Raw genomic sequence first — 16,402 nt, forward strand, 5'->3', positions numbered from 1 at the left:
AAAAAAAAAAAAAAAAAAATCCGCAGCCATTAAAGAAGGGAACTAGATGAGGGTAGACCAGATACCTGCAGCCCATGAGGAGGTAAACGCATGAGGAGGTAAACGCAAACAAACCACAAAGTGAACCCGGTGGCCACACTTGGTGCTCTCTGTACCACTTTTCCCACAGGGAAACATGGGCCCTGTTTTAGAATTTTTACACTTATCAAATAAATGTGGGTGGGCATGAATTTTAAACCACACACAAAGACAGGAACTGCAACGCGGTGTTTGCTAGAGAGAAGTTATTTTTAGGTAGCCTGAAAAGGCCACTAAGCAACTTCTGGCTCCTTGCAAACTGAGAAAACCCATGAGGTAAAAACAAAACAAGAAGACATAATCTCTTCAAGTTCTGACTTGTTTTAATTACATTTTATTTATTTATTGTTACGTATGCATGACATGTTTACCCATCTGTAAAGGTCAAAGGTCAGCCTTTGACCTTGTTTTCTTCTCGCATCTAAGTAAGATAAGCACTGACACACAGCAGAGTCTCTCAGAATCAGGAGACCTGCTCTGTGGTGTTCAGCCATTCTCGATATTCTCTTTGTTTGTATGCTTTTTATTCTGAGACAGAGTTTCCCTGTTGTAGCTCATGTGGGTCTGGATCTCACTCTGTAGACCAGGCTGGCCTCGCACAGAGATCCACCAGCGCCTGCCTTCTGGCGCTGTGATTAAAGGTGTATGCCACCATGCCTAGCTGGTCATTCTTAGGCTAAAAATGGCAGAGGATTTGGGTTTAGTTCTTACCCAGTTTCCCTATCATTTCTATCCTATAAATCTAGCCCAAAAAAGTAAGTCTCAGATGTATCAAAACAAACATTAGTGCTAGACAGCACAGTAATCGTGCTGCCTAAGATGCTCTGAAGCAGCGTCCAGGAAAGGACCTTAAACCAACCGCAGCCATCACTGTGTGCTCTCAAGGCAGCTGCTTTGAGAGGCCCGCTCACTGCAAAGTATAAACTTAGGACTTCGTGTAACTGGTCAGCATTTGTTAAGTGTTGTAAGAATCTCAAAAATATATACTTGAAGGGAACAAGCACTTTACTCACTAACAATATGAGAACTAAGTTAACACATTTTCCCCTCAAGAGTCAAACTGGGGATGGTTTTTCACTACTCTGCACTATTATGAAGAAGGCACCCAGGATATTTGGAAGTAACTTTTGTCTTTCTATTTAGGCTAAAATTCGTATTTATGATATGACTACTGATGGTTTAAAAAATGCCTAATAAGGTTTGAAGAAGAAACATGTCACTGTTCTGAAATGCAGGTAAGAATGTGCTCTGTGCAACTAGACTATTATGGTATACCACGTTCCCTAAAGCTACTGTTTTGTTAAAATGGCACACGTGTTACAGAGCTATGGCTTCCAATGTATCCTGATGAAAGCAGGTATAGAGAAATGATTACTCTTTTGGTAACTTCTGTTTGCAGCTCCAGACCCTGAGTACAGGCTGAGAATAGCCAGGGTATAATTAATTTGTGCTGGAATCTTGGTGTTACTGGGAAGGAAGATTTTGGAAAAACAAAACAAAATACTTATGCAATGAGCAGAAACATCCTTATTTAGCAAACATTTTTATTATAAATGCAATAAAAGTGAAAATGTGGCTGAAGAAAAGTTGTGTTCCCACTGATTTTCCAGGTGAATCAGTAATTGCATAGATGAGCAAGTTCAAGATGAAAAAGCTTGACACGTGGTATCAGGAAAACTGACATAGTAGCTTACAAGAACAATTCCTTAGAAAGCCAATGACCTCAACACTTGGAGAACAAGTCCACCCACAGGTACCAGCAACAAGTCCAAGGAGGGAACTTATTTCTATGGACAGTGGTTTTATCAAGCTACACGGAAGGCCAAAGGTGGCCCGACAACCACTATTGACAAAATAAGGAAGTAATTCACTGGTGCTTGTAATCCTGAGTCCTCAGCTGCCCACATGCCCAGATCTTTATGTAGCTGGCTCTGTGCCATCAGATGCACCTCATCCTTCCCATGCTCACAGAGACACATTTGAGGTAAAAAAAATGATCACTCAGTCAGGAGAGCTTGTTGATTCCAGTGAGCACGCATGCTCAGCAGGCCACAATGCAGAGAGGTTAGGTTAGTGAGCACGCATGCTCAGCGGGCTACAATGCAGAGAGGTTAGGTTAATGAGCACGCATGCTCAGCGGGCCACAATGCAGAGAGGTTAGGTTAGTTCTCACTTGGATTTGGTGCTGTCTCTATTCCTCACACCTCTCCATAACAAGCAACTCTTTGACTTAGCATACCGTAATCATTAGTGGTGAATCCACCAGCCTTACTTGACCTTATTTGAAACAGTCCCGTAAATGTAAATGTGACAACCATAGTCAGGAGTCAGCTGATGGCAGGGTTCAGAGTAGACCGGAGCCTCAGAGCACTCCCAGACAAATTTCCCTCTCTCTCAGTATCAAACAGCAGTGCAGTCCAATGTGAACTCTATGTGGGTCTCACTTCTGAAATGCAATGTTCAATGTTGCCTGAGATTTGTTGTTCAAGACTGTTTTTTGCCTGGACTGGGAATGAACCTGGGACCTCAGACAGGTGAGGCAGAGGCTCCCCACCAAGCGCCAGCTCCTGGCCTTACTTTGGGCACTTGGGAATTCACTCATCTGTGCTCCAGCTTCTAACCTTTCAGCTCCCTAGTGGCACTTCTTTGTTCTCCCTGGTCACCTATCCCCTCCACCATGACCAGTCTTTGCACTGAGTCACCGCACGCCACCACGCACATGGTAAGCCAGAGGAAGACTGCTCGTCGATCATCAGAGACTGATGCCTGGCACTGAAGAGCCACATGTTTCTACGGACACATTAGGCTGGCCATCTTCACTTAAGCAGACCTAAAGGCCTGTGTTACTGTGTGACAAGATCTCAATGGTAAGGACTGTCTTTGCACATATGATAAATATAAATATGTAGTGAGGGGCAAGCAGCAACAATACCATCATGATAATCTTCACATTTGCCTCAAATGATCATGGTTGCTATTAATGTTAACAACATAAGCAGAAAACTTTAATACTAGACCCCTTTAACTTTCTGGTAGTTGAAAATATAAAAACCCTTTCTTTCTTTTGCAACGTGGCTCTTTAGGGGAAATAATTTATTCCTGTAGTGATAATCCAAACATGCTAGTATTCTGAGATCTTCCATCTGGATGTTTCTGAGTAGATTTTGCTTTGACAGTATAAGGCTAGATCACATTCTTTTTCCTAAAAGACCTTGCAATGCCTTCCTAATAAATTTAGTCTCAAACTTCAGCGCCTTGCTAGAGCCTCTGAGGTGTATGTTTTTGCTTAGTTCTATGCCCTGATCATTCAGCCTCCTGGAGAGCCCTCCAGTCCTTTCGACTTCACTCTGGCCACCATGGTGGTCTTGTGCTCACCTGGGAGCACTAATACATGTTACTTTCTTTGTCTCTATGATCATCCCAGTGCTCCTCCTTGACTGCCACTCCATCTCTGATGCCATGCCCAGGGCCTGCTCTATTAGCCAACCTGTCCTGCTTTATGTTCTCACTGGTTTATCCCTCCCTGAGAATGTACTCTGTGTCTCTAGAATATACCCCCATGAAGACAAGGAATGCTTACAAAATATACCCTGAGAAGACAAGGGTTATTCTAGAATACATACAATTTGAGGAAAAGCATTACTCGAGAACATGTATCCCATGAGGGTAAGGGTTACTCTAGACCATGTACCCCATGAGGACAAGGGTACTCTAGAATACATGCCCTAGGAGGCCAAGGGTTATTCTAGAATATGTATTCTGTGAGGACAAGGGCTAAGTCTCAGCTACTGTGGTGTTCCTAGGTTTAGAGCAGTATCTGAAAGAAAGTGCTCAGTAAATATTGCAAATAGATCATAGTATAAAATAAAAATATCCTAATTAGAGAGGAAGTTGTCAGTAAATTGGACTACACAGGAGAAGGGATGGAAGCTGGAGGGCAATGCAGATTCCTATGTACTCTGCTGATGTTGTGTGCTTTGTTGTATATGAACGAAAGATTGTGCTAACCCCCAAATCACCATATCTATGTAACTAAAAAGTTACATAGCCAAGTTTAAAGACCTAAAGGAAGGTATGAAGCTAGCCCTTCCCCCCAAATATAGGCTATTAATAGTTAGAAATTACAGGGAACAAAACAGGAACTTCTGAGGTCAAATGTACTGTAACTGAAAGGCACAGGACCAATAACGTAAGAAGGCAGAAGAAAGATGCTAGAAAGGGCAAGTGTCTCTATTCGCTGAGCCATCTTGGTCACTGGTGAGCTGCTGTAAACACTGCGGCAGGCTACGGTGTGATTGTGCTAACCAGCTGTCTTGGGCTTCTCTAGCAGTAGATGCACTAGGTCCTGTGGAAACTGTTTGGGAAGAAGTGTCAAGCTGTTCTAATTTATTTTACACTATTTCAGATTCACACCAACACTGTCTGAGGATTCTAACTTCTCTGTTTCTTTGTCTACACTTATTATATGGTTGATTTTGTTTTGTGTGTATGTGGTCTCAGGTATGAATATGTACATGGTTTTGATTTAGGTTTCCTTGACAACTACTGTTGTTAAGTATCTTTTCATGTGGCTGCTGACCATTGTGCATCTTCCTTTGAGAAATTCATAACCAAATCTATTGTCTGTTTTTTCAAATGAGTGACTGGTGTTTTTATTGTTGAGTTGCAGTATTTCTTTAGTACTTACAGTAACTGCAAATGATTTGAACACAGACAGACTAAAATAGCTTGACACTTCTTCACTAATTGAGTTGTCACAGGATCTGACAACCTTACTTCCATTGAGCCTAATCATGTGAATTTGATCCCTAGGACCACATGGTGGAAGAGAATCAGCTCCTACAAGCTGTCCTTTGACCTTCACAAGCAGGCAGTAGCACATGTACACACCTGCGTGTGTATACATTAATATACACAGACATGATAAAAATAAATATCTTTTGGATGTAGAAGGAAGAAATGGAAATTTCCCAAGTGATCATCAACTGAAGAAAAACAAGCAAATGTTATACAGCCACTCAATAAACTACTACTAGTGATGTAAAGGGGTGGTGGATGCTACTGCTGCAGTTACAGGTGAACTTGGAAACTGTACCAAGCATGAGCCACCAGGCACAAAGGCTGTTGATTACAGGACTCCACTGATGTCCAGAAAGGAGACCAATGATTGCCAGTGGGTAGAGGGAGGGGGATGAGATAAGTCACTTAGTGTGGCTAGGGATTTCTCTTTAGAAATGTTTTGAAATTAGACAACAATGGTAAGTTGTATGCTTCAAAAGGGCGAGTTTTATAGTATCTTAATTCTATCTTAATAAAAAGTATTTTAATGTAACTGAAAAATTATACAGATCTCTAATGATGAACGTTCCCAGCCATGCTGGGATTACACACCCAGGCTTCCTCCTATCAGTGTCCACTATACAATTTATGCGGTTATCAAGGGTATGTGTTTGTGTGTGTTTATGGTGTGTGTGTGGTATGCATGTGTGTATGTGTGGTATGTATGCTTGTATGTGTGTGGTATATATGTATTTACCTAAAGAAGTCAAAAGGTGTGCCTATGTGTGGGTGTGTATGTGTGTGGTGTATAAGGATGATGTATTTGTGTAGTATGTGTATGTGGGATGTGTGTGGGGAGTATATGTGTGGTGTATGTGTATGTGTAAGTGCGTGGCATGTATACCTAAAGAAGTAAAAAGGTATACGCATCTGTGTATGTATATGTGGCGTGTGTATATATGTATGGTGGTATATTTCTAGTGTGTGTGGTACACCTGTGTGGTATGTATGTATTCATGTTATGTATATATGCACATGTATGGTATATATGGTATATCTGTGTTGTGTGTGCATGTACCTAAGAAAGTAGAAAGGCACATATGCTGCATTTTAATGGAGGTTAGACACTGAAAACTGACCTTGTAAAAGGTGAAAATTTGTCCAGATTTAAAATAGATAGCCAAGAATAATAATGCCATTTTAGTGACAGGATTTCCAGGACACTGTATCCTGTCACAATGTTCAGATCAAGGCTGATAGCCATGAATGAAAAGCAGGGGAGGACAGGCCTGACGTCCAAACAGAGCCAAACGCATCTTGGCTAAACAGCTGTGTTGAAAAACAATTTCTTGTCTAGCAATTAAGAACCTATTTCTTTCTGAAAGACACAGGACATTGGGTTAATAGATTTCTTTAGAAGAAAATCTGTTTTGGTGACTGAAACATTAAAAGACAGAACATCTGTTTCCAGCAAAGGCAGACTGCACAGAGGCAGCAAGGACCTCGCTCCGGCTGGACCCGAGTGTCGTCTGTCCTATTTAAATTCTTAATAAAAGGAAATTAACTTGCATTCTTGAAATTATAGCCAAGCTACAAATATTTAACATCAGGAACCTTAACAGGAAGGAATGGCCAGTATAAAGAAGGCAATCATTAACACACGTCAGCCATTCTAAAGCCTACTTGACATCTGTATCAAAACTATATTTAAGTCAATCGATTCAAAAAATCATTTTTAATGTAATTTAAAGGGAACAACTCACCATCCATGAATTCTGTACAAATTGAAATCCTGTTTTCTACAAAAAATGCCCCGTAAAATCCTATGATATACGATGAGTCACACTGAAACAAAAATAAGACAAAAGTAGTTTAACACCTAGACGCTAACACCATGTGCATGTGCATAGATAAAAGTAACCAAGAAAAAAAATTACCTTATAAAGAATTTCCAACTCAGACATGATCTGCTTCTGAAGCTCCAGTGTAATATCTAACAGAATAACCTGAACAGACACAGAGCAGCATCAACATATTTGTCTACCTTTAAGTTATATAGCATATGAAATATAAGATAAAGAAATATGGTGGTTTCTTTATGCAGCATCCCCATAACCCCCAGCACCAAAGCAAGCTGTCGCTGTAGCTAAGCCTCTATGCTGGAGGAGGCGGTACAGAGGTGATTGATGGAACCCTGGAAGGAGCCAGGTCTCAGAGGTCAGCATTAATGGCTTTAAAAGTCAGTTAAGTTATAACACTCAATTTATGTGCCCTATTTGAGCCACACCGGCTATTTTCAGAAGAAGATCATTAAAAGAGCAGAGCCCTGTGAGCAGGCACTCGGAGATAAGCAGAGGGGATGGATGGTAAATAAAAGAACATTTTAAAATGGGATTTTCAGAAATAAAAGAAATGGGAGTTTAAAAACCCTGTCACCTTATTTCCTCCCATGTGGGTAATGTTTCTTTATAAATGCTGACAGACTTGAGAGCCGGAAAGGTCCTCATGCCACCTGACTCCCACGCTTTACCAGGACCTCCTGACGTGTTGTGGTTTTCCTTAAGTATCTGCCACCAAAGTGGATCTTATAACATAGAAATGTCCAAGTGTATGAACTTCGTGTTCTTGCCTAGGACGTACTCTAGCTTAGTTCATAGGCTTTTCCCTTCCCTCAGGCAGGTGTGGCTCCGTGGACTGAAACCTTCTCACAATGCTGGTCAAGTACGCTGCCAGAGTCACAGCCCCAGCTCAACCACTAAGAACCCCAGTGAAACAAGGCTTTAAAAAACTTTAAAAATTTTTTTGTAAAAGACAGTCAGAACATAAAATAGGTGGAGAAGAACACTTAAGAACTGTGGCAGTTTGACTGTAAACACTTCTGGGTAAAGCCTAACCTTCAGGACTGCTGCACAGTCACTTCACACCTGATAGCGCTGAGTTACACTTCGGATCTCAAATGAAGACTATGTATCATTATACTGGATGAGGCAAAAAAGAGGAGTTATGTAAACCACAAGGAAAGAAAATGACTATTCTAATATTCCTATTTCTAATGTTGGCATTGGTTAAGTAAGAAGTAGGGGCGGGTTACACATGGCTAGCCAACACTTTGGAATTTATGGCAGTCTCCTGAGACCTTATCTTTCCCTTGAACAAGAACCTTGCTTGAGTTCCCATGATGTAGAGTAAGCTGCAACTCCGGAGTACCAGCTAAGCCCTCCTCTTCTTCTTACAGAGCTTCCTTCTTGCCCACCCTTACCACCTTGCAAATGATTCCTCTTTCTACTCCACAGTCACTGATTATGAAAGCTGGTTTGACCTTTTAGACCCAGCTTGAATGCTTTACCACCTCTAGACACCTACCTCAGAACCCTTCATCAGAATTCCTCTCTGACTTGACCCTTATATCATCTTTACCAAAACTGGCTTTAATGCCCCCGGCATCTCCTAAAAGCTGCCAGAGAGCTGAGTGCTCTAAGTGGCAAGGGCAAGGCAAGGTCTGAGTACACATTACTCCTCAGCACCCAGGACGAGGCCTCACAGCAGCACCCAGTCACTGAGATGCACCTAATTACAGTGTTCCTTACAAGCACTACTCCAGATGTGCTGTCACCAGACACAAGGGAAGCAGATCATGGGATGTATGCCACTAAACAAAAACCAAAGATGCAAACACCAAAACAAACCAAAGTGCCACACTGACCAAAACTTGATTGGGACTGATGAATTTATGAAGCTCATCCACTGGTCTCTGATTGGTTTGGATCTCTCTTGAGACTTGCTATAGTCCAGAGCATTGGGAGTCCATAACCCCAGAAAAGCCAATCAGGTCATTTCTGCAAATTTCCAAGAGGAAGGCCACTCCACGCTGTCACAGCACATGTACACAAGCTCTGTTTTCTGGGAGCTTGGCATTTCGTGAAAGGTAAACTCCCTTCCCCCGGGCATTCCTGTCAGTGAGCTTAAAAACTGCTAAAAATAAACCAGACCAATTCTTCCTCTGAAGGTTAGGGAGAAAACTACAGTGAATGTGGATTTTTCCCTTTGAAGTTTCAGCATAATGTGGACTGCCTGAATCTTCTCTCCTCAGGCGGAGCCAAGTGCTTCAGAGGGAAGGAAGAGAAGGAGCTGGAAGCAGCTCTGGGAGGAGGGGTTCAGCCAGGATGGAGGTCCCTGCCTGCCTTCCCACCACTCTCCCTCCACTACATCTCCAGGACAGGACGCGCAAGGATGCGCTGTCAAGTTAAATACAAGCAGTCAAGTGACTGAATTATAATTTACTCTGTGCTCAATTTAAATTAGTGTGAGACTATTAAAATATACAGTATAAATACGGCAATTCATCACGAGCTGTCATGGATGACTTCATTTATTTGCTGGAGCGGCATGCGCTCTACTAAAGGCAAGGAGAACAAAATCACAGGTCAAATTAAGCCACCATTCTGTTTTAATTCACTTATTTAATCTGTGGCGACATAATTGTCTTTTACAGTATGTACAACTCAGAAAGGAAATTTGGGAGGATTACAGCCAGGATACAAATGATTAATCAAATGGTCCATTTAAATGCTGCTTTAAAAGCTGCAGAAATCCAAAGCACTCCGGGAATGATAGTCAACGCATGCTACATATACAGCTAAGAAATCCCGTTAGATGGACTCTTTTCCCAATCAGAAAATAATCCTGGGGAGTGCAGAAAATTCCCTGAGCATTACTATTGGAAAGATTTTACAGGAAGCATTAATGGTAGAGAGGTTCTGCTTCTAGATGGCTAAGAGTATTTGTGGTTGTTTTCTGCTCTACTTATTTGCAATGGTCTTGCTACCTGTACCAAACAAACAAAAGCTGGTCAAATCCAAGCCAGCAGGTGTGCAGGTGATTACCAGACAGTTATTTCTAACGTGTGGTTAGCATAATTTTCTAAATGCACTGTGTGAAGCAGAAAAATTTCTAGATTGCATAGTATAGAGAGACATTTCTATTTTTCCCAAAATTATCTTCTTTTTAAAAATAAAAACCTGTAAAGTTCTCTTATTGCATCTCAAATCAGAGAAAGGAAGAGCTGCAGTGTTCAGTTTGTCTGTGAAAAGGAGGACTCAGTTAGGAATGTATAAAATTGGAAAGCTATGAGTAGGGCTCTCATTGGACTGGTCCACAGGCAGCCTAAGTGTGAACCAACTGACCACTGCCTTTCGGAATGAAATCCCCCATGGCTCTATGCTGGCAGCAGAGCCCTGCAGGTGGATCTGCTCAGGCAAGGACTGTGATTTGGCTCTGCACAGTCCCTCTGTGACACCAGGCAACTGGGGTCACTGAGAGGTTCGAGTGATATGCTTCAAGTCACATAAAAGTCAAGAGAGGGTCAGGAAAAGATCAAATGCACGTCTAAGTCTTAACCTTCCATTTCACCCTTTAATATAACAAAGGAAGCAAAGAAATATTCTGGGGGCAAGTAATGGTCCATACCAAGGCCATTAGGGGGGATTTTGTATGTTGCTAAACCTATTTTCAGAATGTTACTTCAAAAGATAAATGAATGAATTAACAACAAAACTGTATTCAATCAGTAAATTATGTGTCAAGACATTGCATTTAACGTTGGGCCCTGTAGGAAAGGCAAGAAAGTGGTCAGTTCTGTTCTCCATTTTAAAGAGATTTCGATACATTAGAGGAAATGGACATGATACTAACAGCTATGTGCAAGATGGCATATGACCATCTTTAGGAATCACATGCAGAAAATTCCAAAAGGTGACTGATACATACAACACATGTGACAGGGCTTATCCAGAATCAAAGAGCAGGCCCTTGAAGGCTCTTAAGAATTCTAATAGCTGAAGACACGGATGAAGGCATTCTAATTAGAGAGGCGCACATGAATTAACTTGTTGGAAAAAAAAAAAAAACAACAACAACTCAGGTTCAGAGGAGGTGACAAGTTCAGGTAAAACAGAACAAAATGCACAGAGACCAGGAAATGTAAGAACTTGCTATAAAAACAGCAGTAGACTGCTAATACACTGTGGAGTGTGTTTGGTTTGTCTGGGCCATGTGACATGATGTGATGGTGATTGCTAATCTCACAGGTCCAGAAGCACATAGGACACAAGCCTTTGGTGTATCTCTGAGGGGGTCAGACTGGGTTAACTGAGTTGGCAGGACCCACCCTACAAGTAGGCATCATCACTCCAGGGCTGGGGCCCTGAACCAAATACAAGTAAGAAAAGGAAGAGGAATAGCAGTTTCCATCTCTCTCTCACTCTTGCTGCCATGATGGCTGGGCAGTTAACTGTGGAGCAAAGAGAACTCTCCTCCCTTTATCTGCTCCTGTAGGGCATCTTCTCAGCTGTGAGACTAGTAACCAGTGCAGAAGTAACCAGTGCAGAAGTAACCAGTGCAGAAGTAATTAGTATAGAAGTAACCAGAGCAGAAGTAACCAGTGTAGAAGTAACCAGTACAGAAGTAACCAGTGCAGAAGTAACCAGAGAAGTAACTAGTACAGAAGTAACCAGAGTAGAAGTAGCCAGAGCAGAAGTAACTAGTACAGAAGTAACCAGAGCAGGAGTAACCAATGCAGAAGTAGCCAGAGCAGAAGTAACTAGTACAGAAGTAACCAGAGCAGAAGTAACCAGTACAGAAGTAACATGGGCCTTTTAATACTTTTAAGAGGGGACTATGCTTTGGGGAAGCAAATCTAGGGGTATATACAGTTCAGCAAAGGCAAGTTTACATCCTGGCCTCTGGCTTTCTAGGTGTAGAACCTTGGGTAAGATGTCTAACTGTGCTGTCTCAGGTTCTGCATCTGCTAAATGAAAAGCAGGAATATTAGCAGAAGTCTCAAATAAAGACAATATATGTAAAATACTCAGCAACATAAATCATCAATAAATTGCAATTTCCCTTTACTGAGAGAACCCTTCAGAAGGTGGCCAACAGTCTTACAACAGGCAGAAGCAGCCATTTGGATTACAGTAGTGACAAGAAAGGAAATGAACCAAAGCCAGGCAAACAAAATAACCCAGATCACTGGGCATCATGGTACATGCCTTTAATGCCAGCATTAGTGAAGTAGGGGCAGGCAGATCCCCATGAATTTGGAGCCAGTTCAGTCTACACAGAAAGTTATACACTAATCAGGGATACATGGTGATACTCGTAAAATCCACAAGCCAACAAACCAACACATACACACACACACACACACACACACACACACACACACACACACACCACACACCAAACCATCAATAGGTCTCCAGGTTCTAGGCAGTAGCCAGAACAGTGCTACATCTAATGACTAGTAATAAAGAGCAATCTTAGACTGCCCAGTTCATTGACTAAATAGAGTCTTCTAGTTACTGTGCTATCACAACACACCATGACCAAAAGCAAACCGGGGAAAAAAGGGCTTCTTTGGCTTACACCTCAACATCTCTGGAGGAAAGTAGGACAGTAACTCAAGCAGAGAAGGAAACTGGAGGCAGGAGTCGAGGCAGGAGCCAATACAGAAGCCATAGACAGGCCTGTTCCTTACTCGCTTGCTCCCCATGGTTTGCTCAGCCTACTTTCTTATTGAACCCAGGACCAGCAGACCAAAGATGGACCCACTCACAGTAGGCTGGACTAGACCCCATTAATCATAAATTAAGAAAGTGCCATACAGACTTGCCCATAGCACAAAAACCAAAAGCCAATTTTATCTAACAAAGATTTACACAACACTTTTCATATCCTTTGGATTATATATTATTTTTTTTGTGCACAGGAAAGTTTCATCAACAAAAACCATAATTGAGCCAAACTAATTTAAAATAATTCCAATCATATAGTATGTTCTTAGACCACAGTGGAATTAAATAGAAGTCAATAACTGAAAAATACTTGAAAATTTTCCAAATAATTGAAAACTAAATAATAAATTTCTAAGAACTAATTTACCACTCTGGCTGTTTTGAAGAAATGGTACTTTTTCTCCAAAATTAACCATTGTGTGATCTACATGATTTTTGTTTTGGTTATCAAGATCAAGTCTATACACAAAAATCAGCCACCATTTGACTCAGTTTGCAGACACAATACAGTTCTTGCCAGAAAGCCCAGTTTAAAGGTCCAGTCTGGAGAATGGCTTATTTGTAAACCCCACCAGTTCTCATATAGTGAAAATCTAACAGCTATTTTGTAAAGCATATCCTTTACAAAGTAACCTTTAATTCTTTCCAGAAACAGCTGCTGGTCCTTTGCTATACCCAGTTAAATAATCATGGCTATGAATCTTAATATTAGCCTATGCTAAGCATAACTTAAAATGTATGGAATTATGAAAAATTTTATATTGTATTTGCAAGGCCAGGGGCTATGGGCCATTTGTAGTGACATACACTCTCTCTCTTGGAATAACTGAAGATTTGAGTACTTTTAAATATATCAACAGTATCATAAGCTAAGACTTCTGACATGAAAGGAACAAATAACTGGGCAGAGAGGAGCACACTGCTCAGTTGGGGGGGTGCTCTCTTATCAAAGGGAACTCAGGAGAGGAACAGAACACGGATCAAGGTGGGCTCACAGAGGGGAAGACTGGGATACAGAGCCTACTCTAGGAACTCTCTGGACCCACTTCCTCCTGTGAAAAATGTGAGGCCTACGAGGATCCTAATGGTTGTTTCCCAAGCTGCACCTGTGTGGATATAATTTGCTTGGAGTTTCAAAGTAGGCATCCTCAGAGCATTCTGCTGGACCTCCTCACACAGGCTATGTTATTAAGAGTAAACCTCATATGATGCAGGTGCTGTGCTAGGTGTGAGAAGGAAAGGGAACCATGGAACGCACTAGAATCCCAAAGATTTGAGCCTCAGTTCTAGTTAACTTTAATAAGAAGGACTAACCATTATGCAAATTCTTAATTTTCTTAAAATATAAGGCACAGGAATACAAACTGAAACATTAGGGAAAGAGACCAATTTCTCACTGTTGATGGCATTACAGAGTCATCTCAGAGATGAACTGTGAGGCTGGGTGGACAAGAGAGGGTTGAACAGCAGTCACTTGTACACAGGCTACAAAGCACTGGTGGACATTAGCTTTATCGAGTCAGGTGAACATCCTAGCCTTGCTTCTCCCAAATGACCTTGCACAAATCAGCTCCATGAGTCCCTCTTTCTTCAAATCTAAAATTGGTGAGAATTACCTCATAGTTTTAAGGATTAAGGATAACTGTTTAAAACATGCAGTGTGATACCTGGCACACAGCAGCTATTAAAAAACTAAACCCTTCCATTACTAAATGTCCAGAGGCATGGCAAGAAGTTACTAGCTGGCAGGCAGGAGCAGAGGATATGCCTGTAAAGGTAGACCACGGCCAGACTGCAAAAGGGTATGGCCATGTTTCAGCAAAACCTACTGCTGAAAAGTGTGGTTGTGTACCAGTGATATAACCAGAGAGGGGAAAGAAAATCAGTGAGCACCAAGAATCTTACAACACAGACCTGAGGAGATGGCCCCACAGGTAACAGCACCTGCTGCACACATCTCCAACACCAACATAAAATACCAGCCATGGCCGCATGCTTCTCTAAGTCCAGCACTGTGGGATGAGGAGACAGGAGGATCAGCCTAGCTCCAGACTCAGTAAGAAACTCTGTGTCTCATGGGAATAAGGTAGAGAGTGATAAAACAGGCCACCCAGCATCCTCCTCTGGTTTTCATGTGTATATGCCACATGGACCACCTACCCACATGCACACACATACAAATTTGCATAAATATACCCAGTGCTTACCTTTACAGCTAAAATTTTCCCACTTGGAACATGATGTGCTCTATAGGAAGAAAAAAGATATAGAAACAAAGTTACTTGATATCATTAGATAACCTATAGAGTGGCTAAGGACATATTGTCACCCCAAACATTTCTGGCCCAATGGGGGATAGACCTTCAAGGCAGATGGCACATGCTAGCAATGTGCATTTCTGTGGGGCTAAACAAGGTTTATAAAGTGATTATGAATCTTAAAATACTGCTCAAAAGTCACACTGCTATTATTACCCTCCTTTAAAGACTGAGCTCTGAAGCACGAGGAATTTAAGCAGTTTGCTCAATGCCTAAGTACACATCGGCAGAACTAGACCTTCAAACTAGATCAGGTTTCCTGACCCTAGATCCTCTGTTATATCACTGTATGTGTGTCTATAGTTGTGTATGTGCAGCAAAATAAAGGGTTTTGCTTTTCTTCAAGGTACATAGAAAGAACAATCGTATCACTATATTTCATCAATAACCACCAATCACAGGATGAGCTCTGACTATGGCTTTAATATAATAAAACACTGGTGTAAGAAATACACCAACTAGGATTTAGCATGTGGCTCATCTTTCCTTAAAGGATTAGGTTCAGGGTGGTGCTTGAATGAATCCCCCACCCCCAACCCCAGGCTCACATGTTTCAATGTTTCTAGTTGGTGAAACTATTTGGGAAGGATTAGAAGATGTGGCCTTGTTGGAAGAGGTGCCATTGGGGGCTGGCTTTCAGGATTCCCAGTGTTTCTCTTGCTCTATTCCCAACTTGTAGATCAAAATGTAACTAAGCTCTCAGCTATTCCTACCACCATACCTTTGCTCCACCATCACAGACTTTAATTGTCTAAAATCACTTTCTTTTTAAAGCTGTTTTGGTCCTTTTTCACAGCATTAGAAAAGTAATTAACACACCCAGCTACATTGAAGTAGGTTATAACCTAGGTTAAGAAATATTAATAGGACTGCGGATGTGTACCACCACATCTAGCACCAACAAATGTTTTGAAATCAACTGATTTATAGAAATGGTTTAGTTATGAGTCAAAACTAGGAGAGTAGATGTACATACACATATATACATACATGTACATACACACACACACACACACACTTAACAAATCAATGAAGATTTTCAGGCTTTGTATAAAAGGACACAACATTTTACAAATGGAGCCCATATATTATCCTGTTTTTTATAAGAAATAATTATTTACCTAAATATGAGACTTTTATAAAGCAAAGCTACATGTCAGGTCATAGTTTGATTTGTGATATATTCAAATTTTGCAGCACACTGGTAGAGACCAATTTCCTCCAGTGGCTGCAGAAGTTGTTGGAATGTGCTCTTTAAAATATGTGTGAAGAATTTAGATGCCCTTATCATGTAAATAATTCAATAGGTAAGATTAAATAATAACATTGTTTCAACCAGTATACCACAGATGCTTCCAACTTCAACTTTTTAAAACCTTGAGTATTAGAACACTAGCCAAGGACTAAAGTATAAATACAAATGACTGGAAGCTGTGGGAATGGCAGTGTTGTACTTTGAACAAGGAGAGACACATGGACTTCTGAGACCAGCTGCAGCGATAAAAGCATGATTAGCAGAGAGCCCAACATACATATACCTCATTGGGCAGTTTGGCAACTTAATTAGCTTGTCAAGAAAGCTGATCTCTTTCCCAAAAGAAAGGTCTCCCATTTCCAAGTGAATTAAAAGGGAGAGTTGATGATTTAATTATGACG

At 41.2% G+C, this 16,402-nt stretch overlaps 1 protein-coding gene across 8 annotated transcripts in view; it reads right to left on the bottom strand.

Annotated features, from left to right (window-relative positions):
- The window catches only part of Map2k5 (mitogen-activated protein kinase kinase 5), a 215,282-nt gene that overhangs the window by 128,135 nt on the left and 70,745 nt on the right, over positions 1–16,402 (bottom strand). For all 8 annotated transcript variants that reach the window (XM_031343241.1, XM_031343240.1, XM_031343239.1 and 5 more), the window contains 3 exons: positions 14,636–14,675; positions 6,795–6,863; positions 6,621–6,702 (listed from right to left, as the gene is read on the bottom strand). In XM_031343241.1, the coding sequence (XP_031199101.1) occupies positions 6,621–6,702; positions 6,795–6,863; positions 14,636–14,675 (191 nt within the window). The remainder of the gene's footprint in view (positions 1–6,620; positions 6,703–6,794; positions 6,864–14,635; positions 14,676–16,402) is intronic.

The sequence above is a fragment of the Mastomys coucha genome, unplaced genomic scaffold, assembly GCF_008632895.1.
Source record: "Mastomys coucha isolate ucsf_1 unplaced genomic scaffold, UCSF_Mcou_1 pScaffold23, whole genome shotgun sequence".
In the NCBI taxonomy this organism is placed as follows: Eukaryota; Metazoa; Chordata; class Mammalia; order Rodentia; family Muridae; genus Mastomys; species Mastomys coucha.